Raw genomic sequence first — 27,249 nt, forward strand, 5'->3', positions numbered from 1 at the left:
CAATCAAAATCAGAATATTGAAATGACAGATAAATAATTCCAACTATGGATTATTAGATCAGCAAAATACAAGAGAAAATGGAAAACCAATAGAAAGAAACCACACACACACACACACACACACACACACACACACACAAAATCAGGAACTGAGTGAAAAATTCACTAAAGAAATTAAATTATTCAAAAAATCAAATAGAACTCTGGAAATGACAAATTCATTAAAGGAAATACAAAACATAGTGGAAAGCCTTAGGAATAAACTAGACCAAGCAGAAGAAAGAATCTCAGAGGTTGAATACAATACCTTTTAATTAAATAAGTCAGTCACAGAGATAGAGCAGAGAAATAAGAGGAACAAGTAAAGCCTATAAACAAATATGGGATTATGTAAAAAGACCTAATATAATAATCATAGGCATCCATAAGGGTGAAGAAGAAAACACACAAGGGATCAAAAACCTATTTGAGGGAACAATTGAGGAAAACTTCCCTAGTCTTGCTAGAAATGTAGTTATCCAGATACATGAAAACCAATGAATATGTGAGGGATTCATCACAAAGAGGTAATCACCATAAAATGTAGTCATCAGACTAGTCAAAGTTAACACAAAGGAGGAAATTTGCCTTAGGAGCCCTAAGGCAAAAACATCAGGTAAGTTACAAAGGAAAACCCATCAGGCTAACTGCAGATTTCTCAACTGAGGTCTTACAAACCAGAAGGGATTGGAGCCCTGTTGTCAGTCTCATTAAAGAGAATAAGGGCCAGCCTAGAATTTTGTATGCTGCACAAATAGGTTCCTTATATGAGGAAGAAATAAAGACTTTTCAGAAAAACACTGAGGGAATTTGTCAAGACCAGTCCTACCCTGCAGGAAAGTACTCAGATCTACATTATATGTTGATCAGCACTGGTAGAAACCTACCAGTGTAAAATTACCCAAAAGCTAAAGAGCAGATACTATATAAAATAATGGCTCTAGAGGTAAAACAAAGCAATAAGGTTCTACCCATGAACAGAATGAATCCCATGAACAGGATGAACAGAAATGAATCCCACTTATCAATTCTTTCAATAAATAAGAACGACATGAATTCCCCACTCAAGAGACATAGGCTGGCTGAATGGATTAAACAAATACAAGCCAGGTATCTGCTGTCTCCAAGAAACCACATCTAACCTACAAGGACTCATTCAAACTCAAGGTGAAGGGATGGGAAAAAATATTCCATGCAAATGGAAATAAAAATAAAGAAGGTGTAGCCAGTCTCATGTCAGATAACATAGACTTCAAATCAGTGATAGTAAATAAAGACAAAAATGGTCATTATATAATGGTAATGGGAGCAATTCATCAAGAAGACATAACAATCCTAAATTTTTATACACCTAACACAGGTTCATAAAGCAAACCCTACTAGATCTAAAACTGTCCCGGCCCGCGGGACCTTCTGTTACTTGCGGGGGCGAGGGGGACCATGCCTGAAAGAGATGGGCGAGAGAAAGAAACGAGACCAAGCAAATGGTTGTCAAGGTCTGCTTTACTTAGATTCTTAGTAGGTTGTATAAGTATACAGAAACAAGGAAGTAGAAACAAAAAAATAGAGTGGGGTGACGATGAGGCTTGGGTCTGGGTTAATCAGCCCCAATCAGCGTCTTATCGGTATCCTGTTTTTGACTGGCTACTCATCTCCAACCTGGCAGGTGGTCGGGAACAATTGCAGTCAGCACTCCCTGGAGCATCCCGTGGTCAGCACGTCATGGAATGCATTCTTCTCGGAGCTATAGCTGGAATTTTCCAGGGCGAAGTCCGTGCGTAGGACGAGTCATAGGGGAGTTGAGGGTCTTTGAGGGTCCTTGCCTCTAACACTAAACAAAGTAATAAATAGCAACATTATAATTTCTGGGGGCTCAAACAGCCACTGACAGAACTGGACAGATCTTCCAAGCAGAAAATAAACACTGGATTTAAACAAGACTGTAGCACAAATGGGCCAAACAGACATTTACAGAACATTCTACCTGAAAACTACTGAATGTACATTCTTCTCATCATCACACAGAACATTCACTAGGATTGATTAGGCCACAAAACATGTCTCAAAAAATTCAATAAAATAGAAATTATACCATATATCTTCTCAGACCATAATGGAAAAAGATTATAAATCAACTCCAACAGAAACACTCAGTTCTTCACAAACTCATGGAAATTAAACAACCTACTGTTTAACAATTATTGGGTCAAGGAGGAAATTGAGGTAAAAATCAAAAGATTTCTTAAACTAATGACAAAGGAGGGACACAAGTTATCAAAATCTGTGGTATTCAGCAAAAGCATTTCTAAGGGGAAAATTCATAACCTTAAATAAGACAGAAAAATAAGACATCAAAAAGACAGAAAGATCACAAATTGAAAATCTGGTTAATCATCTCAAGGAACTAGAAAAAGAAGAGAAAACCAAGCAGAGCATAAGAAAAGAAATAACAAAGGTCGGAATAGAATTAAATGAAATTGAAAATAATAAAAGAAAAATACAGAAGATTAATAAAAAAAAGTCAATTGTTTGGAAAGATAAACAAAATTGATAGACTTTTCCCTAGATTAGCCAAAAGTGGAAAAGAAATAATCCAAATAGGCTCAATCAGAAATGAAAAAGGAGATATTAAAACTGATACCACAGAAATAGAAAATATCATCTGTGAATACTATAAAAATCTCTATGCATATAAATTTGAAAACATTGAGGAAATGGACAAATTCATAGAAACAGACAACCTCCCAAGGCTCAACCAGGAAGAAACAGAACTTCTGAACAGACCAACAATTATGAGCAGTGAAATTGAAGTAGCAATAAAAATGTCTTCCAACCAATAAAAAAATCATCCTGGACAAAACGGTTTCTCAGTGGAATTTTACCAGACCTACAAAGAAGAATTGATACCCATTCTGCAGAAATTACTTCATAACATCAAGAAGGAAGGAACCCTCCCCAACTAATTTGATGAAGTCAGTATCACCTTGATAACCAAAGTCAGGAAATGACACAACAAAAAAAGAAAACTGTAGATCAATATCCCTTATGAATATAGATGCAAAAATCCTCAATAAAATTCTAGCTAACTGAATTTTCAGCAGCACATCAAAAAAATAATCCACCATGACCAAGTAAGTGGGCTTCATCTGAGGGATACAAGGATGGTTCAATGTATGTAAATCCATAAATGTGATTGACCACATAAACACTAGCAAAACAAAATATCATGTGATCATCTTAATAGATACAGAAAAAGCATTCAACAAAATTCAGCACCCTTTTATGATTAAAAACTCTTAACAAAATAGACATATATGGAACATATCTCAAAATTATAAAAGCCATCAAACCACTGCCAACATCATACTGAATGGGGAAAAGTTGAAAGCATTCCCACTCAGAACTAAAACAAGACAAAGATGCCCACCATCAACATTATATTCAACATAGTGCTGAAAGTCTTAGTCAGAGAGATCAGGCAAGAGAAGGAAAGTAAGGGTATCCAAATGGGTAAACAGGAGGTCAAACTATCACTTGCTGATGGTATTATTTTATATCTAGAAAACCCCAAAGATTCTGCCAAGAGACTACTGGAATTGAGAAATAAATTCAGCAGTCTCAGGTTACAAAATCAATGTACACAAATCGTAGCATTCCTATACATACCAACAACAATCAAGCTGAGAATCAAATCAAAGACTCAATATCTTTCACAGTAGCTACAAAGAAAATAAAATATGTAGCAATATATTTAATCCAGGAGGTAAAATATCTCTACAAAGAAAACTACAAATAACTGAGGGAGGAAATTAAAGACGATGCAAACTAATGAAAAAGCATCATGCTCATGGACCCGTGGAATCAATATTTTTTAAATATCCATACTACCCAAAGTGATTTACATATTCAATGCAATTTCCATCAAAATACCACTGTCATTTTTCACAGATCTAGTAAAAATAGTTCTACACTTCATTTGGAATCAGAAGAGAGCCCAAATAGCCAGGACAACCTTAAGCAAAAGGAACAAATCTGGAGGTATTACTTTACTACACTTTAAGCAATACTGCAAGGTAGTTGTAACCAAGAAAGCATGGTACTGACACAAAAATAGAGACATAGACTAATGGAACAAAATTTAAAAACCCAAATATAAAACAATCCACATATTGCCATCTGATCTTCAACAAAGTAGATAGCAATATACACTGGGGAAAAGAATCCCTATTCAATAGGTGGTGCTTGGAAAATTGGATAGCCACATGTAGAAGAAGGAAACAGGATCCATATCTCACCACACACAAAAATTAATTCAGGATGGATAGCTGACTTAGATCTAAGACATGAACCATAAGAAGTCTAGAAGAAAATGTTGGAAAAACTCTTTAGATGTTGGCCTAAACAAAGAATTTATGCAGAAGACCCTAAGGGCAATCACAGCAAAAACAAAAATAAATTAATGGGACTTGATTAACTTAAAATGCTTTTGCATAGCCAAGGAAACAATCAACAGAACAAATAGACAACCTACAGAATGGGAGAAAATATGCCCATACTATACATGTGATAAAGGACTACTAACCAGAATCTACAAAGTACTCAAGCAAATCAGCAAGCAAAAAAGAAATTGAAACAACCTTATTAAAAAGTGGGCAAAATGTATGAAGAGAAGCTTTTCAAAAGAAAATAGACTAATGACCCAGAAACATGAAAGAATACTCAGCGTTACTAATCTCTGGAGAAATGCAAATCAAAATGGCAATGAGGTATCACTTAACCCAGGTGAGAATGGCTTTTAACAAAATGTCCCAAAACATTAAATGTTGGTGTGGAAATGGAGAGAAAAGAACACTTATACACTGTTGGTGGCACTGCAAACCAGTGCAACCTCTATGGAAAATAGTATGGAGATTCCTTAAAGAAGTAAAAGTAGACTTACAGTTTCATCCAGCAATCCCACTAATGGGTCTTTACCCATTTAGGGGAAAAAAGTCATTTTACCAAAAAGACACCTGTACCAAATATTGATTGCGGCACAATTAACTGTCATAAAGATGTGAAATGAACCTAACTGCCCATTAATTTGTGAGTGGATTAATAAAATGTGGCATATGTATACCATGGAGTACTACTCAGCCATAAAAATGATTAATACCTTTTGCAACAACCTGGATGCAGCTAGAGACCATTATCCTAAATTAAATATCTAAAGAATGTGAAAACAAACACCACATGTACTCACTATTAAATTGGAACTAACCAATCAGCACTCACATGCACAGATGGAAATAAAAGTTAAGAAAAATCATGCAGGTGGGAGGGGTGAGGAGGGCATTGGTAAAACCATACCTAATGGGTATAATGTACACTATCTGGGTGACGGGCCCACATGTAACTTTCACTCAAGCAGTACAAAAGCAAGCCATGTAACAAAAACCTTTGTTCCCCTGTAATATTCTGAAATAATATGTAAAAAGAAAAACTAAGGCCAAAGTGTGTTCATTTGAAAAATTAATACTAAAATTTACAAAATTCTGTTAAGATTGTTCAGGTAAACATAGACCCATTACAACAGTATCATAAATTAAAATAAAAAAGCATCCTATACCAGTTGTAGTTATTAAGCAGAGTGTATTAAGATATTGTGAAAATATAATGTTTGATAAAAGAATCTAGAGATTCCTAGAAAAAAGATAATTTATCACATGTGACTTAAGAAATCAAAAAATCTAAGTAGTTCTTTGAATATTACAAATACTTATCTTTTCTGAAATTTCACTGCAAAAAACCTCATATAGCTTTTTCAATAAGTTATAGTTAATATTTAAATAAGAAAAGCACCAAATTTATATAAATTTATAATATCTTAAAATAGCATGAAAAAAGCATGCTTTCTAATAGAAGGCTAGCATTACCCTGATAGCCAAACCCAATAAGGGCAGTTAAAATTATATATGTGTGTGTGTGTGTGTGTGTGTGTGTGTGTGTCTTACCCATGAATACATATGCAAAAAATCTAGTGAAATAAATACCAAACCATATTCTGCTTGTGTCGATGCATGTGCTCACTCTTTCTCCCTCCTTCCCCCTGTACACATATATTAATACATTTAGTATATTCTCAAAGTTTGATTTGAGAATATACTAAATGTTTGCCAAAGATACAGAAAACAAGATTACTGTAGCTTTAGCAAATTCCATTCATTATTTGAATGAATAAATGGCCAGCAAATTTTTTTTAACGGACTGTATAGCAAAAATTTGGGGCTTTATTACCACATGGACTCAACTCTATTGCAGTAGAATGAAAGCCCCCATAGATAATAAATAAAAGCATGGGTATGTCTGTGTACCAATAAAATATTACTTTTGAAAAAGCAGTGGGCCAGATTTGGTCTATATAGTGTCAACTCTAATAATAAATTTTTAAAAAGTAAACCAAATCATGATTATCCTGATAGACACATAAAAACATTTGATAAAGTTCAGTATTAAAACTATGAGCAAAAAGGCAGGGTTTTGAGAATAGTAGAGTAAGGAATTCAGCAAACCATCTCAACCTCCTCAACAACAACAATAACAAAGCAAAAATTACTAAAATTAAACAAAACAAAAAAACCTAGAACTTTCCTAAGAGGAGCCTGCAGCAAATAGAGAACTTCCACTCAAGAATATCTGTAAATGTCAGTAAGATAGTGATAGTCAATGTTATTGAGCCAACATCCACTCCTTGACTCCATCCTCTGTTCTGTGCTTGGAAGCTCTACCATGAGTTCCCTACTTCAGGCAAGTGTGGCCAAAGAGATGGGGGCTCCCTTTTCCCCCAGCTCCCAACCTGGGTCTATGGTTTCTCTACAGAAGAAGCAGGCTCCTAGTGTTTTCCACTCTTGACCCATGTTAAAGAAGCTCCATTTTGAGTGGCCATGGCAGAGAGGACCAGTTTCCTTTTCCCCCACATAGTTTCTATTCATACAGAAGAAGCTTTAAGGTAGGTGTTGCAGGACTAACATACAGAAGTTCAGTGCCAGGAGGGACTATTTGAGACCAAGAGCTATCACCATCCCTATGTAATGCCCACTCATAGAACAGGGGTGTCATTCAAATTCACACCTCCAGCTCTGATGCAGGATTTCTGAGGTTCTGCCCACAGAGAAGGCAGTCCATAATGATGAAGAACTCATTTGTATTTGGAACAGAATATGGAGAACTCCATGTCAAAGGCCATTGTAACAATGGACATCTTGGTGGAGAGCATGTAAGAGCAGGCTGGTAGCTCCACTATTCAAATTAAAAGGCAAAACATCTAGAAGTTTAATACAGAGAACTATAAAAAAGATAGTCAACAGGTGCCCTCTTGGGTTTTTAGCAAACTCTATGGTTTAGGGAGATTGAATTCAGTCAGATGCAATCAGAACAGGATATGGGGCAGACTTGAATGCACTCCCATTCATATTTTAATGGACCCATTAAAATAGGGTAAATGCTTCACTGGCATCAGAAGCTTAAACACAACCTCTGACAAAACTGACTAGACAATAAGTTACACTGATTCAAAGGAGACTCCTAGGAAGGTAGGCATAAAAATAAAATGGCATATCCTTGGCAGTCTGTAAGATTGTGTGAATGTGTAAGTTTGTACCCTTTTGGAAGATACCAGAGAAACATCAGAACTATTAGTCTCTGGTTGAACATATGCCAAAAAAATGTAAACTTCCTAAATTGTGAAAACAACCTTTAAGTCACACACACACACATTCAAAGGTAAAGGGTAAAAATCTAAGATGCTAAGGAAGCTTATAAACAACCTTTGAACAGTAAGTGAACCACAGGCAAACCCTTAAGGAGAGTAAGATAAAACAAAGGGGGAAAATCCACAAGGGCTATTAGAGTCTTTACACTATGGGAAATAGAATTAAAAGAAATAGCTTGACCAAGTCACTAAACAAATTAAAATATGGCCAAACAAAAACAACAATGATATAACCAAGGAGAGGGGGTGAGAATCAGTATTATATTTGCCACAATATATTATTTAAAATATACTGTATTTAACAACAGCAACAAAGAAAAGGGGGAAAGGCAAAGAAACAGGAAAATTTGATGCAGGGGAAAAGGGGGAAAAAGCAGGAAATGGACATGGAAACTACCTTTGAAGGAACATAAATGATAAACTTAGGAGATAAAGACTTTAAATTAGCAATTATAAATATGTTCAAAAAACTAAAGAAATATGCATACAGAATATAGAATATCAATAATGAAATAAGAATTATTAAAGGGAACCAAGTGCAAATTCTGGAATTGAAAAAGCCATAACCAAAATGAAACAATTCACTAGAGATGTAAATAGATTTGAGCTGACAAAAGAAAATTCAGTAAACTTGAAGATAGATCAATAGATATTATCTAATCTGAAAAACAGAGGGAAAAAATGAAGAAAAATGGAACTTTAAAAAATAAACCAAATAATTAAATAATTGGAGAAATAGTCTATGATCACTGGAAGGAAGACTCAATATTGTTAAGATATCAGCTCTACATAACTTAATCCATAGACTTAATAAAAATTAAAATCCCAGAAATTTATTTTGTGGATATTAACAAAATGATTTTAAAGTTTATGTGGAGAGGCAAAGGACACAGAAAAAACCCCACTTAAAAAAGAACAAAGTTAGAAAACAAACAGCCCCTGACTTCAAGACTTACTAGAAAGCTATGATAATCAAGACAGTCTGCTACCTACTGGTAAAAGAATAAACAAATAGATTAAAGAAACAAATAGTCTAAAAATATACCTATGCAAATATAGTCAACTAGTATTTGACAAAGTAATGAAGGCAATTTAATAAAGAAAGGATAGTCTTCCAAAATGGTGCTGAAATAATTGGATATCCATATGCTAAATACATACATACATACATACATACATACATACATACATACATACATAAACAAATAAAATAATCCAGATACTGTCCTTATGCCCTTCATAAAAATAACTCAAAATAGATCATAGACCTAAATGTAAAATGCAAAACTATTGAATTCCTAGAAGATAACATGGAAGAAAATCTAGGTGACCTTGGATGTGGCAATGACTTTTTAGGCAAGATCCATGAAGGAAATAATTGACAAGCTGGATTTCATTAAAACTAAAAATTTCTGCTCTGCAAAAGACACTTCCAAGGGAATAAAAAGACAAGCCACAGACTGGGAGGAATATTTGCAAAAGACATTACAGAGAAAGAACAGAAAACTGTTATCCAGAATATATAATAAACTTTTAAAGTTCAACATTAAGAAAACAAACAACCCAACTAAAAAATAGGCAAAAGACCTGAACAAACACTCACCAAAGAAGATATACCCATGGGACATAAGCACATGAAAAGATGCTTAACATAATATGTCATTAGAAAATTGCAGATTGAAACAACAGTGACACACCTATTAGAATGGCTCCAAATCCAAAACACTGACAACAACAAATGCTGGGGACAATGTGGGACAACAGGGATTCTCATTCATTGCTGATAGGAATGCAAAATGACACAGCCATTTTTGAAGAGAGTTTGGGAGTTACTTACAAAATTAAACACACTAGTAGCATATGATTCAGCAACTGCAATCCCAGGTATATATTGAATTGAGTTGAAAACATGTCCACACAAAAACTTGCACTTGGATTTTTATAGCAGATTTGTTCATAATTACCAAACAACCAAGATTCCTTTCAATAGGTGAATGGATAAATAAACTCTGGTATATTCAGACTCTTGACCATAATGTAAACTATGGTCATTGGGTAATGATGTGTAAATGTAGATTTATTGATTATAAAAAATATATCACTAAGGTGCATGATGCCAATGGTACGGAAGGCTATGTTTTTGTGTGCCTGTGGAGGGGAAGGAATATCTGAAATCATCTGCACTTTCTGCTCAATTTTGCCATGAACCTAAAACTTCACTAAAAAATAAAGTCTATATATTAAATAATAAAAAAGTCTTATTGAAATGTTGGACAAACACACAACAATATTCACATAGTAGGAGTGCCAGTAGTAAAGGATCACACACAAAAAAAAGTTTGAAGAAATAATGAAGATTAAAAGCTATCTAGATTTGATGAGAAACATTAATCTACACATCCTAGAAAATAAAAAATCTCCAAAGAGTTCAAACAGATTCACACTCACATATGCACATTATAGTCAAAATGATAAAAAGCCAAATATAAAGGAATATCTTAAAAGGTTTAGGTAAAAAAATGACTTTATGTACAAGGGTAATTCCAACAGGATTAACAGCTAAATCTTCATCAGTAAAAAAAGCAAAACAAAACAAAACAAAAAACAAGGTACTGAGTTAACATACTTAAAATACTGAAAGTAAAATCTTGTCAACCAAGAATCTTACATCTAACAAAACTATGATTTTTAAATCAAGATAAAATAAAGACAGTCTCGGATAAACTAAATTTGAGATAATTCATTGGTACTAGACTTGCCTTACAAGAAATATGAAAAAATTTCTTCATACTGAAAGCAAAGTGATACCAGACAGAAATTCAAATGCACATGATAAAACAAAAGTTCTAATAAATGTAATTATGTAGATAATTACTAAAGACAATACAATTGCTCATGTCTGTTCTACTATTGATTTTTTTTAAATTTTTTATTCCTCTGTATTTTGGGGCCTTTAATATGTATAAATATAATATGTTCATTTATAACAGCACAAATGACGTAAGAAAAAAGTTGTACTAGAGTAAGAAAGTCCACAAGAGAAAATAAAGAGAATAATAAAGGATAAAAAAAGAAGAATATAACAAATTATACAAGTTTATACTTGTTCATTTTTATTTGCTCAGCCTTTAAAATATAAGGTTGTATAAAGTAATAGTTTAAGCAAGTATTTGATTTGTGACATACATATACTTACTGTGTATAACAGTATTAGAACAAAGAAGATAGAAGAGAGAATGGAGCTATATAGAAGCAGAATTTCTATATATCATTGGAACTAAGTATAAATGTGTAATCAATTATAATCACTATTAAGTCTGTAAGTCTTAAATGACTAAAAAAAGAAAATAATTTAAAAATCATTAAAGTAAAGTATTACACTAGAAAACGTGCAATAAATTAAAATGTTGGCAATAATGGAGGATCAGAGGAACAAAAAAGACTTAAAACCTGTAAAAACCAAAAAATAAAAAAGTGAATGTAAAGCAAACCAAATTAAATGTGAATTGATTAAACAATTTAATCAAAAGAGTGAGATTGCTATATTGTATTTTTTTTAGTAAGATCCAACTAATAGAAGAGACATACTCTAAAACCAAAGATACAAACAGACATCGACACAACACTCCACTTAACAGCAGAATACACATTTTTTTCCAAGTACACATGGAATGTTATCCAGTTTAAACTATATGCTAAGCAAAAAAAAAAAAAAGTCTCAGTAAATTTAAAAGAATTGAAATAAGAGAAAGTATGTTCTTTGTTTACAATGGAATGAAATGGACTACTTTAGAAATCAATAATAGATATCTGGGAAATTCACAAATATACGGAAGTTAAAATACTGCACTCCTAAATAATCAAAGGGTTAAAGAGGATATCACAAATGAAATTAGAAAATACTTTAAGATAAAAGGAAATAAGTTTACAACATACCAAAAATATATGGAATCCTTTTATTTATTTATTTTATTTAATTTTTTTATTTCAGTATATTACTTAAATATTAAGTATTTATTAAATATTATTATATTTAATTATATTAAATATTATTAAATATTACATAAATATTTCTACTGGGTACAAATATTTAGGTTACATATATTGCCTTTGCCCCATCTGAGTCACAGTTTCAAACGTGTCCATCCCCCAGATGGTGCGCACTGCACCCATTAGGTGTAATATACCTATCCCCTCCTGCCTGCTCCCACCTGCCCTACATTCGATGAATGTTACTACTATATGTGCACTGAAGAGTACGTCAGTTAATACCAATTTGCTGGTGAGTACATGTGGTGCTTGCTTTTCCATTCTTGTGATACTTCACTTAGTAGAATAGGCTCCAGCTCTATCCAGTATAATACAAAAGGTGCTAGATCACCATTGATTTATGTGGCTGAGTAGAAATCCATAGTACACATATACCACATTTTATTAATCCACTTATGTATTGATGGACACTTGGGTTGTTTCTACAACTTTGCAATTGTGAATTGTGCTGCTTTAAACATTCTAGTGCTGATGTCTTTTTTACAGAATGTCTTTTGTTCTTTTGGGTAGTTGCCCAGTAATGGGATTGCTGGATCAAATAGTAGTTCTACTTGTAGCACTTTGAGGTATCTCCATGTTGCTTTCCACAGAGGTTGTACTAGTTTGCAGTCCCACCAGTAGTGTATGAGTGTTCCTATCTCTCCACATCCATGCCAACATTTACTGTTTTGGGACTTTTTGATAAAGCCATTCTCACTGGACATAAGTGATATCTCATCATGGTTTTGATTTGCATTTTCCAGATGATTAGAGATGTTGAACATTTTTGTATATGTTTGTTGGCCATTAGTCTATGTTTCTGTTCATGTCCTTTGCCCACTTTTTGATAGGGTTGTTTGGTTTTTTCTTGCTGATTTTCCTGAGTTCTATATAGATTCTAGTTATCAGCCCTTTATGGGATGTGTAGCATGTGAATATTTTCTTCCATTCTGTAGATTGTGTGTTTGCTTTCATGATAGTTTCATTGGCTGTGCAGAAGCTTTTTAGTTTGATTAGGTCCCATTTGTTTATTTTGTTGTTGCTGCCATTGCCTTTGGGGTCTTTTAGAGTAATGCTCATCTGGGAATTTATAGCTATAAACATTTATTTTAAAAAAGAAAAGATTTCTTGTAGGCTTTGCTCTTTTCTCTTGTTTCTCTGCTCTATCTTTTGATTGTTTTATTTAGTTGGAGGTGTTCAATCTCTGAGATTCTTTCTTCTGTTTGATCTACCTTGTTCTTGAGACTTTCCACTGTATTTTGTAGTTCCCTGAATTGATTCTTCATTTCCAGGAGTTTGGTTAAACTTTTCTTCATTGTGTCTATTTCTTTAGTGAACTTTTGTTCTAGGTCCTGGAGGCTTTTTGTGGTTTCTTTGTGTTGCTTATTGAGTTGTTCTTGCAGGTCGTTGAGTTTTCTTATGATCCACATACGAAATTCCACTTCTGTAATTTTGGTTGCCTGATTTGGGTTGGTGTCCATTTTTAGGGGGCTGGTGCTCCTCTTTGAGGGTATGCTTTCCTTTTGGTTCTTCATATTTCCGGAGTTCCTTTGCTGATTTCTTCCCATGTTGATCAGTTGTTGTTTCTTTCCTTTAGGTTTTTGTTTGGGTATTCACATACCTTGTTTAGTTTTTGAGCTGGTAGGTGGTGTCTGTGGGTAAGATTCGACCACTCCCTGTATAATGAGTCTGTAGGTGCCATGAAAAGGGTGTGCAGGATGTCTTCCCTGTCAGTAGATGGTGCTTGCTTGGAGGAACAGGCTATGCTGTGGATTTTGTGTTCTCTTATAAGCTCTTATTCCTGTAGAGAGGCACTCTAGTGCCTCAGGTGGTCGGTGGGACCCTGGGACTTCCAGGTGTGTCCTTTTCTCCCCCTCAGTGAGGGCTGGTCTAGGAGAGAGTCTGGGTAGAGCTGGGTTGGGTAAGCATGCACTCAGGCAACACCAATGTCATTAGCAGGGGTCAAAGTTTTGTTCTATGCTTCCAGGAAAAGCTGTCAGGGAGGGGCTGGAATGGCCCCGCCAAATCAGAATATCTGTGTGTGGGGGCTGTCTGAGACCCGCAGCCTAGAGCGGGCCTCACTTCTTTCCACCCTAAGATTATGTGAAAAAACCTAATGTGAGGGTCATAGGGTTACCAGAAGGGGAAGAAGACAACACTCAAGGGTTGGACAGGCTATTTGAAGATATAATAGAGGAAAATTTCCCAGGCCTTGCTCAAAATCTCGATATACAAGTTCAAGAAGCTCAGAGGACCCCTGGGAGATTCAATGCAAATAGGAAGACATCACGACATGCAGTCATCCAAAATATCAACTAAAGAGGCCCTCCTAAGAGCTGTAAAATGAAAGAAGCAAGTGACATGCAAGGGAAAGCCAATTCGAATAATACCAGACTTCTCTACTGAGCAAGGAGAGACTGGGCCCCATTCTCATTCTTCTGAAACAAAAAAATGTCCAGCCTAGAATCTTATTCCCTGTAAAACTAAGCTTCGTATATGAAGGAGAAATAAAGACATTCTCAGACAAGCAAAATCTCAGAGAATTCACCAAAGAAGACCGGCCCTACAAGAAGTACTCAAAACAGTGTTACACACGGAACACCATAATAAAAACTCATGAATATAAAAATAACCAAAACCCAAAGATTAAAGGCCAGATAATACAATGGCTCAAGAGAGAAATCAAAGCAACAACATCCAACCCAACAGAATGAACAATAATCTACCTTACCTATCAGTTCTCTCAATAAATGTGAATGGCTTAAACTCTCCACTGAAGAGACACAGGATGGCTGAATGGATAAGAAAATACAGGGAAAGTATATGCTGTCTTCAGGAAACACATCTAACCTGCAAGGATGCATATAGACTAAAAGTAAAAGGGTGGAGATCAGTATTCCAGGCAAGTGGAAGCCAAAAGAAGGCTGGTGTGGGAGTTCTAATTTCAGACAATTTAGTTTTTAAACCAACAAAAGTAGTGAAAGACAAAGAGGATCATTATATAATGGTGAAGGGCACAGTTCAACAAGAAAAGTTAACAATTTTAAATATATATGCACTCAACTTAGGTGCACTCAGTTTCATAAAGCAAACCTTACTGGATCTAAGCAAATGGATTAATAGCAACTTCATAATCACCAAAGATTTCAACACCTCACTGACGGCACAAGACAGATCCTCCAAACAGAAAATTAATAAAGAAATAATGGACTTAAACAAAACTCTAGAACAATTGGATGTGACTGACATTAACAGGACATTCTACCCAAAATCCACTGAATATATGTTTTTCTCATCAGCTCACAGGGCATTCTCTAAGATTGACCATATCCTAGGACAAAAAGTAAATCTCAAGAAATTTTAAAAAATAGAAATCATACCATGTACCTTCTCAGATCACAGTGGAATAAAAGTAGAAATCAACCCTAGCAGAAACTCAATTTCTACACAAAAACATGGAAATTAAACAACCTCCTACTAAATGATTACTTCATAAATAAAGACATCAAGCTGGAAATAAAAAAATTCTATGAACAAAATGAAAATGTTGTTTGTCATTTGACAAATAACTTGCCTCTCCATGAGACAAGTTATCAAATCCTCTGGGACACAGCTAAAGCAATTCTGAGAGGACAGTTTATTTCCATAAATGCCTATAACCAAAAGTCAAAAAGATCACAAATAGACAATCTAATGAAATGACTCAAAGATCTGGAAAAGGAAGAACAGACCAACCCTAAACCCAGCAGAAGAAGTGAAATCAACAAGATCAAATCAGAACTAAATGAAATGCAAAACAGGGAAGCTATTCAGGAGATTAATAAAACAAAAAGTTGGTTCTTTGAAAAAATAAACAAAATTGACATGCCATTGGCTAAGCTAACTAAAGCAGAAAAGAGAAATCTCTAATAAGCTCCATCAGGAACAAAAAAGGAGATATCACAACTGATCCCAAAGAGATACAAGATATAATTTATGAATACTACAAAAATCTTTATGCACACAAACTGGAAAATGTGGAGGAAATGGACAAATTTCTAGAAACACACAGCCTCCCTATGCTCAACCAGGAAGAAACAGGTTTCCTGAACAGACCAATCTCAAGAGCTGAAATAAAAACAGCAAAAAGAAAAGTCCCGGTCCCGATGGTTTCACACCCGAATTTTACCACACTTACAAAGAAGAACTAGTACCTATCTTGCAGAAACTATTCCACAACATAGAGAAGAACGGAAACCTCCCCGACACCTTTTATGAAGCAAATATTACTGTGATACCAAAACCAGGAAAGGATGCAACAAAAAAAAGAAAACTACAGACCAATATCCCTAATGAATACAGATGCAAAAATTTTCAACAAAATCCTAGCTAAGCGAATCCAGACGCTGATCAAAAAAATAATCCATCACGACCAAGTGGGCTTCATCCCAGGGATGCAGGGATGGTTCAACATACCTAAATCTATAAATCCAATTCACCACATAAACAGCAGCAAAAACAAAGACCACATGATTCTTTCAATAGATGCAGAAAAAGGTTTTGACAAAATTCAACACCTCTTCATGATATGAACACTTAATAAAATAGGCATAGAAGGAACATATCTAAAAATGATACAAGCCATACATGACAGACGCATAGCCAACATCATATTGAATGGGGAAAAATTGAAAGCATTCCCACTTAGAACTGGAACCAGACAAGGCTGCCCACGATCTCCACTTCTATTCAACTTAGTGCTGGAAGTCCTGGCTACAGCAAACAGACAGTAAAGTGGAATTAAAGGTATCCAAATAGGGGCAGAAGAGATCAAACTTTCACTGTTTGCTGATGATATGGCATTATATTTAGAAAACCCCAAAGATTCAACCAAGAAACTCCTGGAACTGATCAATGAGTTTAGTAAAGTCTCAGGATACAAAATCAATACACAGAAATCAGAGGCATTCATATATGCCAACAACAATCAAATTGAGAACCAAATCAAAGACTCAATTCCCTTCACAATAGCAACAAGGAAATTAAAGTACCTAGGAATATACTTAACCAAGGAGGTAAAAGACCTCTATAGGGAGAACTATGAAACACTGAGGAAGGAAATAGCAGAGGATGTAAACAGATGGAAATCCATACCATGCTTGTGGGTTGGCAGACTCAACATCATTAAAATGTCTGTACTATCCAAACTGATCTACAGATTCAATGCAATACCTATTAAAATTCCATCAGCATTCTTCACAGACATAGAAAAAATAATTTTATGCTTCGTATGGAATCAAAGAAGACCCCAAATATCAAAAGCAATCCTAGGCAACAAAAACAAAACGGGAGGTATCAATATGCCAGATATCAAACTATACTACAAAGCTGCAGTAATTAAATCAATCTGGTATTGGCACAAAAATAGGAATATTGACCAGTGGAACAGATGTGAGAACCCTGATATAAAACCATCCTCATATAGCCATCTAATCTTTGACAAAGCAGACAAAAGCATACGCTGGGGAAAAGAATCCCTTTTCAATAAATGGTGCTGGGAAAACTGGATAGTCACTTGTAGAAGGCTAAAGCAGGACCCACACCTTTCACCTCTCACAAAAATAAACTCACACTGGATAACACACTTAAACCTAAGGTATGAAACTATTAGAATTCTAGAGGAAAATGTTGGAAACACTCTCCTAGACATCGGCCTAGGCAAAGAATTTATGAAGAAGTCCCCAAAGGCAATCACAGCAGCAACAAAAATAAATAAATGGGACATGATCAAACTACAAAGCTTCTGCACAGCCAAAGAAACAGTCATGAGAGTAAACAGACAACCTACAGAATGGGAGAAGATTTTTGCATCCTACGCATCCGATAAGTGACTGATAACTAAAATATACTTAGAACTCACGTAAATCAGCAAGAAAAAATCAAATAATCCTATTAAAAAGTGGGAAAAGACTTGAACAGAAACTTTTCTAAAGAAGACAGAAGAATGGCCAACAAACATATGAAAAAATGTTCAACATCTCTAATCATCAGGGAAATGCAAATCAAAACCACAATGAGATATCACTTAACTCCAGTGAGAATGGCCTTTATCAAAAAGTCTCCAAACAATAAATGCTGGCGTGGATTCGGAGAGAGAGGAACACTCCTACACTGCTGGTGGGACTGCAAACTAGTTCAACCTCTGTGGAAAGCAATATGGAGATACCTTAAAGCGATACAAGTGAATCTACCATTTGATCCAGCAATCCCATTGCTGGGCATCTACCCAAAAGATTCAATGACACTCTACAAAAAAGACACCTGCACTCGAATGTTTATAGCAGCACAATTCATAATTGCAAGGCTGTGGAAGCAGCCCAAGTGCCCATCAATCCAAGAATGGATTAATAAAATGTGGTATATGTATACCATGGAGTACTATTCAGCTCTAAGAAACAACGGTGATATAGCACATCTTATATTTTCCTGGTTAGAGCTGGAACCCATTCTACTAAGTGAAGTATCCCAAGAATGGAAAAACAAGCACCGTATATACTCACCAGCAAACTAGTATTCACTGAGCAGCATCTAAGTGGACACATAGGTGCTACAGTAATAGGGTATTGGGCAGGTGGGAGGGGGGATGGGGGCGGGTATACACATACATAATGAGTGAGATGTGCACCATCTGGGGGATGGTCACGCTGGAAACTCAGACTTGTGGGGGGAGGGGGGGGAATGGGCATTTATTGAAACCTTAAAATCTATACCCCCATAATATGCCGAAATAAAAAAAAACGAAAAGATTTCAAATTCATGGCCTAACTTTATACCATAAGAAAGTGGAAGCAGAAGAGCAAACAAAACGCAAAGCAAGAAGAAAAGAAATAATAAAAGAGTAAGGTGGAAATAAATAAAACAGAATATAAAAACAACTATAAAATCAGTAATACCAACTTGTGATTCTTTGACAGGATCAAGAAAATGGACAAATTTTATATAGACTGATCAAGAAAATAGAGAAGATTTAATTACTAAAATCAAAAATGAAAAGTGGAATGTCACTAACAAACAGAAAATTACACATACACACAAATATTTTGAATAATTATATGCCAAAACTTAGATAACTGAGATGAAGTGGACAAATCCCATGAAAAATCATTACTGAAACTGACTAAAAATATCAAAAAATCTGAATTGACTTATAACAAGAACATTAAATTAGTAATTCTGAAACTTCAAAGAGAATAAACAAGGCTTAGATGGTTTTACTGGTAAATTCTACCAAGCATTCAAAAACTGATAACCAATCTTTTCTAAACACTTCCAAAAAAAAGAACAAGGAGTAACACATGCCAAATCATTCTATGAGGCCCATACTGTCCTCATACTCAAATCAGACAGAGATTTCACAAGAAAAATACAGACCAATATCTCTTACCATGAAAATAATCAACAAAATACTTAAAAACCAAATTCAGCAACACATAAAAACAATTATTAACCTTAACAAAATGAGACTTATCCCAGGAATGCAAGGTTAGTATAATATAAAAAAGTCAATTAATGTGATATATTAATACTATATTAATGGAATAATGAACAAAACTATGTAGTCATCTGAATAGATGCAGAAAATGTGTTTGTGAATCCAACATATATTTGTGATTATAAGTTTCAACAAACTGGGAATAGAAAAGAACTTCCTCAAGTTGCGTGAAGGCATCTAGGAAAAACCCAAAGGTAATATGATGCTTAGTATTGAAATACTGAATGCTTTCTCTTTCTCCTTGAAAATATTATGCTAATTGAAATAAGCCAGACACACATACACACTAAATTTACTATATGATTCCCACCTCTTTTTAGTATCGTTCTGGAGGTTCCAGTCAGGGAAATTAGGCAAGAAAAAGAAATAAACAACACCCAGACTGGGAAGGTAAAAGTAAACTATTTTAACATTACATAATCTCATATTTAGAAAACATTAATTCCACTAAAAATCTATTAGAACTAAAAAGTGAGTTCAGCTAGATTTTCAGGAAACAAGATAAATATACAAAAATCAGTTGCATTGCTTTAAGCTAAAAATGACATTCCCATAATAAGTTTGAGAAAATTATTTATATAATTTTAAACAGTAAAATACTTAAGCATAAATTTAAAAACAGATTTGAAAGATGTGTACACTGAAAACCATAAAACATTGTTGAAAGAATTTAAGAAAGCTCTAAAGAAATGAAAAAACATCCCATATTTATAGATGAGAAGACTTAATATCATTCTAATGAAAATCATCCCCAAGTTGATCTACAGTTTGAATGTAATACCTATTAAATCCCAGCTGGCTTTCACAGAAAATGACAAGATGATCTTATAATTTATGTGGAAGTGCAAGAGACCCAGAATATCCAAAGCAATCTTAGGAAAGAGCAAAATTGGAAGACTCATACTTCCCAGTTTCAGAGTTGATTATATAGCTGCAGTGATCAGGCAGCATGGCAACTAGCATAAGGATAGACACATAGATCAATGAAGCAGAATGGAGATTTCAGAAATAAACTCTTATATATGTGGTCAATTAATTTTCCACAATGGTGCAAAAAATGCAATGGAGAAAGAATAGTTTCTTCAAGCAAGGGTGATGGGGAAATAAGATATCCAGAGATATTAATAAAAAATGGAGATGGACTCGTTGCTCACAATATATGTGCAACTTAATTGAAAATGAATAAAGGGCTTAATTTAAGAGTTGAAACTATAAAGCTATTAGAAGAAAGCATAGGAGTAAATTTTCATGACCTTGAATTAGATGATGGTTTTTCAGATATGACACTAAAACACAAACAACTAAAGAAAAAAATTTGATAAATTGAACTACATAAAAATTAGGAACACTAGTTTTGCAAATGATATCAACAATAATATGAAAAAAGAACCCACAGAATTAGGAAAATATTTGTAAGTTATACATCTGATAATGGACTTATATTCAAAATATGTAAAGAACTCTTACAACTCAACAATAAAAAAGCACACTAATAATACAATTTTAAAATGGACAAATAATATTCACAGACATTTCTACAAAAAAGATAAACAAATGGCCAATAACCACATGAAATAATATTAAAAATTATTGGTTGACAGGGAAATGCAAATCAAAACCTCAATGAGGTATCACTTCACACCCATTGAGATGGCTATGATTAAAAAGATAGGTAAAAACAAGTGTTCTTAAGGATATGGAAAAATTAGAATCTTCATATATTGCTGTTGGAGATGTTACATGGTGTAACCATTGGAAAACTAGTTTGGCAGGTTTTCAAAATGTTACACATAGAGTTAGCATATGACCCAGATATTTTACTGTGAAATTTATACCCAAGAGAAATAAAAATATACACACAAAACGGTATACACAGAATTACTCGTATTTTAAAGTAGAAACAACCCATATGTCCATCAACTTATGAATATATAACCAAAATGAAATATACAATTGGGTATTGCTCAGTAATAAAAATTAAGTAGTAACATTTGCTACAATATGAATGAACCTTGAAAACATTACGCTAATTGAAATGAGCCAGTCAAAAAATATCACATATTATGTAATTCCATTTATGTAATAGGCCCCAACAGATAAATTTATACACAGAAAGTAGATTAGTGGTTGCCTAGGACTGGGGGCATATGTGTAGTTACTACCATTGGGCACAGAATTTCTTTTGGAGGGGATAAAAATGTCCTATAATTAGATTGTGGAGATGGTTGAACAATTCTGTCCTTATACAAAAAATCATTGAATTGTATACTTTAAATGAGTGAATTGTATGGTATGTAAATTACATTTTAATAAAGGAGAGAAGTCAATCTTTTCTAGCCTAATCATGAAAGTTACATTCCATTAAACTGCATATTCTATTGGTTAGAACAAGGCTATTAGCTCTAGCCCACAGTAAAAGCCAGATTATACAAGGGTATGAATTCCAGGAGGCAGGGATCATTGTAGCCATCTTAGAAGTCTGCTTACTACAAAATGTTTCCCCTTTGATATCAGAGAAACAATAATGATCATTATAATAATGACAATAATGATCATTATCACTACTTCTATTTGACATTTTGCTGGAGGTACTGCCATTCACAAAAAAGTATGGCACAAAAAATGGTATAAGGATATAGATCAGGAATTACAAAGCTCTCATTATTTATAAGTAATGTGCACATAGAAAATATATAAGCATCTACAGATAAAGTATTATAATATGAAAGCAAAATAGAATTGCTAAATATAAAATTTATATGAAAAACTTTATTGTATTCCTGCATAAGAATGAGTTTGAAGATGAAATTTATGAATACCATTTAAATAACCTACAAAAATTATGAAGTATTTAGGAATAAATCTGTCAAGAGAATTATATATGAACTTTTGTGAACAAAATTATAAAACTTTATTAATAAATTCTAAGTAGACCTAAATGATTGGAGAAATATTTCTTGTTCATGAATCAATATTTGAAAGAGGCCAAGTTTTCCAGCCTTTGGTCATCAATCTCCTTTCTACCTTTTTTCCAACATAGGACATATAACTCTACTAGAAATCAAGGTTTATTATAAAGTCATACAAATAAAGATAGCATAGTGTTGGCAGAAAAGTAGTAAAATAGACTGAGGGATCAAAACAGAAAGTCTAGAAAGTGACCTAGGCACATAAAGGGCTACTTTCTGACAGAGTTGGCATTTCAGATCAAAGAGAAAGAATACACTTTTCAATAGAAGGAAGGAAGGGAGGTAAGGAAGGAAGGAAGGGGAAGAAAGGGGAGAAAAAGAAATTGAAGCACTACTTCACATCATATACAAAAACAATTTTGAGGTGAATTAAAAAACTTAATTCAAAAATTAAAATTATAAATATCTTAAATGATAATATAAGAGAAAATCTTAGTCATCCCAAGATGGGAGCTTATTTATTAAAAAAGAAATTGCATCAATGAGAAATTACATTGTATTAAAAACATCTGCACATCAAAAGATGCCATAAAGAAATAAAATAAAAAACAATATACAAATTAGGAGAATCTCATTGTAATTTATACAACTGACAAAGGCTACCTATGCAGGATAATGGAAAAAGTGGAAAATACAAAGTAACACACAAAAAATGTGAACTGGCACTTCGCACAAGCAGAAATCTGAATGATTAATAAGCATATGAAAAAAGTGCTTAATCTCATTAGTGATTAGGGAAATGCAAACGAACCACAATAATGTACCGCAATGAGATTGCCAAAAACTAAAACATCTTAGGATTCTATGCACTCCATGAAAGAAGCCAGACTCGGAATAATGCGTATGATTCCAATCCACAGCTCACTGGCCAAATCTGGCCCCCCACCTGCTAAGAACGGTGGTAAGTAAAGAATGGGTTTAACATTTAAAGTAGTTGGGGGGAAAAAGCATAACATATGATGACAATGAACATTATGTGAAGTTCAAATTTCAGTGTCTGCAAATGAAGTTTTATTGCAATGCAGCCACATCTATATTGTCTATGTCTGTTTTCCCTAAATCAGCAGAATTGAGTAGTGATAGAATCAGCATAGCCCACAAACCCTAAAATGTTTACTACCGATCTCTTACAGAAGAAGTTTGCCAACCTCCTCTAGAATACTTCCCCCTCCCCTCTCAAGTGCAGGCTGCCCTCTGCATTCAGAGCCAGTGGCTCCCGCCCTCCCGACTGGGGCAGTCTGTGTGGAGACCAGGCACCCTCACCTGCAAGGAGGGCCGTTTTTGGAAATTTCCTGCATCGTCCATCTCTGCCCCAGCCTCCACCAGTGCACACCACAAGGGCTGGCTGAGAGCCAGGAAGCCCTCTCTGATTGCTCAGTAATGAACTTTGATTTCTTCTGGGGATATTGCTTTGCGAAGATTTGGGCCAAGCTGAGAACTGAGGGAAAGAAATGTTTGAATGCTAACTCTGTGGCTCATCAGACATGAAACTAGAACTTTTGTATTAATTTTTATGGCTTTTGGTTTCATTTTCCACAAAGGGACTAAAGCCATATTTAAAGAATTTGTATGAGAATTCGGGATACTATATACAAAATTCCTGCAAATAGTAGACATTCAATTAAAAGAAGCTATTATTATACATAAATATCAATTCAGAAGGTATCTGGGTAAAGGAAAAAATAAAATCTAAACTAGCCTCTGTGGTATTACTAGATTTCAACTCTAAGTCCTTGAAGACCTCAGGTGCCAGGAAATGGCACAAGAGTAGAATTAATTAATTCAGGAAAACAGAGCTGGGAAGTCCCCAGTCAGCTCTTTTATTATCCTAAGTGATTTATCAGCCCCTTATTCAGACTCTGGACTGAATTCAGTTTTATAGGGATCCTCCCAAGGAACTTAGGTACCTCTTACTCAAATATCTCTACTCACTTTTCAATTTCAGGTGATCCTCTTTGCATCTATAGCACTAAGATTAAGAGCTAAGGTCTCAGTAAGTTACCAAGAAAATTAAAAGGTCTTTAGAAAAAACATCAACTATGAAAGAGAATTCCTTAGACTGGTTCACCTTTTAGGGCCATTCAAGAAGAAAGGCAATTTCAACTTAAGATGTGAAAAAGAGGAGAGACCATAGCATGCTCTGTTTATTTATATTAAAATCCTTGATAATTAGGATAAAATATGGATATCTGAGAGCTACAATGACTGTAATTAAGATGAGACCGAATTCAGTTTGCTTTCAATTTTACTAGGTATAAAATCAGATTATTGAAATAGGACAGTAAATTACCCCTGTTGCTAATTCTTGAAGTCCCACATTAAGAACTTTGTTTGAAAGGATTAGAAGTAAGAAAATCATTTCAAACAAAGCAAGACATCATGTGGAGAACAGCGCGGCGTCCTCCTTCCGGGAGGCGACGGTGCGCGAGGACCGGCGCGGCCTGCGCGGCGGCAGCTGAGTCGGGAGAGACTGTGGAGATGCCTCCATATCGTCCGTCCGCGGGGAGACCTGGAGCGCGCGGGCTCTCTCTGAGCCTCTCCGCTCAGGAATCGCGGCGGCCGTGCAGGCCTCGCGAGGCGGCGGCCCGCGCCGAGAGCCCCGCGTCCGCCGCCCGGCCCGCCGCGCCGGCCCAGCTCCTTGAATCCCGGAAGCCACCTTGTGAGGGCCGGAGCGTGTTTGCACGGGAACGCCGAGGCGGGAGCTGAGGAAAGGCCCCGGTCCGGCAGGTCCGGCGGGTTTGGAGCGGCTCTGCGGCGGCGCGGCCGGCTCGGACTTCCCGCTCGCCACCGCGCGCCCTCGCTCTCCGCGCGCGTGACAGTTCCGCGTCACATGCGTCTTCCTGCATACATGGACAGCTGCAATTCATGGCTTTTTATTTTTCCCCTTTTATTTAGTTGTCCGCACGATCTGTGCCCGAGTGTCTGTGACACTGCCTATTTGTTTCTGAGTTCTCGGAGAGCATAGACTCTTCAAGGAAGTGTCCCTGTACACCATTCAGCACATTGTCACACGCTAAAAGACACCTGAAATGTGTTTCTGGGTAGAAGGGTGCGCCTTTGCACTGTTCAGGACTTACTCAGCGCCACTTCTTAGGGAGAACAAAAGGGCAGAGACTGCCTGTCGCCCGAGTGACACAGTCGTCGGCTGACGTGGCTCTGAGCAAGTCAGAGAACCGCGTGCGGCCTGACCAGGTCTTCGTGCCCGGGCGGGGCCGCACACCCGGCCGGGAGGGCCGGCCACACTCGGCCCCAGGCTGTGAAATCGGCGCCCCCGGGGCGGACTCTCGCCTCCCTGCCTCCCTGTGCGGCTTCCTTCCACTCCACCCCCTGCAGCCAGGCGGAGGAGGTGGCCGCGGCGCCCGGCCCGCACTGGAGGCAGGGCGCTTGCTCCCTGCCTGTCCGTGCGCTCAGCTGCCTGGTTCCGCCCCCCGGGACTCTCCCTAAAGTAGGAGTACAGATATTGAACCCCATACTTCCCATACACCTCCTGTTCTCCCAAATTCTGCCCGAAACTGGGCTGGCCTCCTGTCCTCCCCTCCTCGGCGGAGGCGGCGTCCCCACGCTGTGTCCTCCTCCAGAGGCTCCTGCCACCACTGAGGAGATCCGCGCAGCAGCATGGCTGGGGCACATGACTTGTGATCGGGGAGGTGGGGGCTGAAACTAGTATAAACTTAAAATTCTCAAACGATTATTCCCATTATGTACTTTTCCATCTAATAATCATGGTAACTCAGTGAGATGGGCACCATCATTCCCCATTCACAGGGAAAACGAAGCCCAGGGAGACGGCCCTGCCCAGCTCACAGGGGATGTGGCCTGCGTTCTGTCTGACCGCAAGACCTTGCTTCTTCCCGCCACAACCCTGCTGAGCTCGCACCACTGCAGAGATCCAAGCAGAGGCGAACACCCCCTCGCTTCGTCTTTTATTCAGGTGATTAAACCATTAGTTAGGGATTTGGACTCAGTGACCTCTGAAGTCTTTCTAGGGCAACAATTCAATGGTTCTGTATTTCTGCTTCTTTGTTTTATGAGTTTACAGATTCTAGTGACTCTGTTCCCTTTTCCATCTTCTCTTCAAAGAATTTCCAAAAAGCTCAAAACAAGTGAATTGGGTTCCCTTTAAAACTCTCCAAAGGACCCGACAATCGCATCTTAACAGCCACATAAAAGTCCTCAGAGGAGGTTTTCTCCATAATTCTCTGGGTACGCTGGAGCTGGATAAGAGATGCATAATTTATACAGGCAAGTACACATCACTTGGTTATTAAAAGTGCCCTCATTGAGATGTATTACTGTATTGAGGACACAGAGATAAATCTGGTTCCCCAGGTAACCAGATCTAGCTCACCAACAGAAGGCAAATTTTCTGATTTTTGATTGATGTAACTTTTTTGACTCTGCTAGACTCTTCTACAGGGCGGTGCTCTGCCCGTGTGTGGGTGGGTGAGGACAGGCGCAGCCCAAGGAAGCCATAGCACGAACACTGCTCTGCACTTTTCTTGGAGCTCTTTTCTTCTGGAAAAATAGTTATTTTCCTAATAAATTTAACGTTCACCCAATAATTAATTCACTGCTCAAGCCATCCATTTAAATGTTGAGTACTGACATTCATCACTGTGGTAGGTGCTGGGGATAACCAAGACTGCTCTGCCTCCCTGTGAGGAAGACACAGGCAAACAAATACGTGCGGCTATTTTGAAAAGTGCAGAAATGAAGTGAAATACAAGCGAGAACGTGGTAGTGGGAGCCATCCTTCTCCCCAGGTGGCTGGAGGCCCACATGGCAGGCTAGTGAGGGGCAGAGTCCTGTGATAGACAGAGCTCACCAGCACAGTGGCAAGGCAGTGGAAAAGCAGGAACAACCATGTGCAAAGCAACACAATTTTCCATCTGATTAAGGCTATACTGTGTCTCTGGAAGAAACAACCACAG

At 36.4% G+C, this 27,249-nt stretch overlaps 1 protein-coding gene across 1 annotated transcript; it reads right to left on the reverse strand.

Moving 5' to 3' along the window:
* Window positions 1-1,533: 1,533 nt before the first annotated feature.
* Window positions 1,534-25,789, reverse strand: LOC142870552 (uncharacterized). Its single transcript, XM_076001424.1, has 3 exons — window positions 25,539-25,789; window positions 24,609-25,158; window positions 1,534-1,870 (listed from the first exon to the last, which is right to left on the reverse strand). The coding sequence occupies exons 1-2, from the start codon at window positions 25,787-25,789 to the stop codon at window positions 24,696-24,698; spliced, it is 714 nt and encodes a 237-aa protein (XP_075857539.1). The 3' UTR covers window positions 1,534-1,870; window positions 24,609-24,695.
* Window positions 25,790-27,249: the final 1,460 nt, after the last annotated feature.

This window comes from Microcebus murinus, chromosome 4 (assembly GCF_040939455.1).
Source record: "Microcebus murinus isolate Inina chromosome 4, M.murinus_Inina_mat1.0, whole genome shotgun sequence".
Taxonomy (NCBI): Eukaryota; Metazoa; Chordata; class Mammalia; order Primates; family Cheirogaleidae; genus Microcebus; species Microcebus murinus.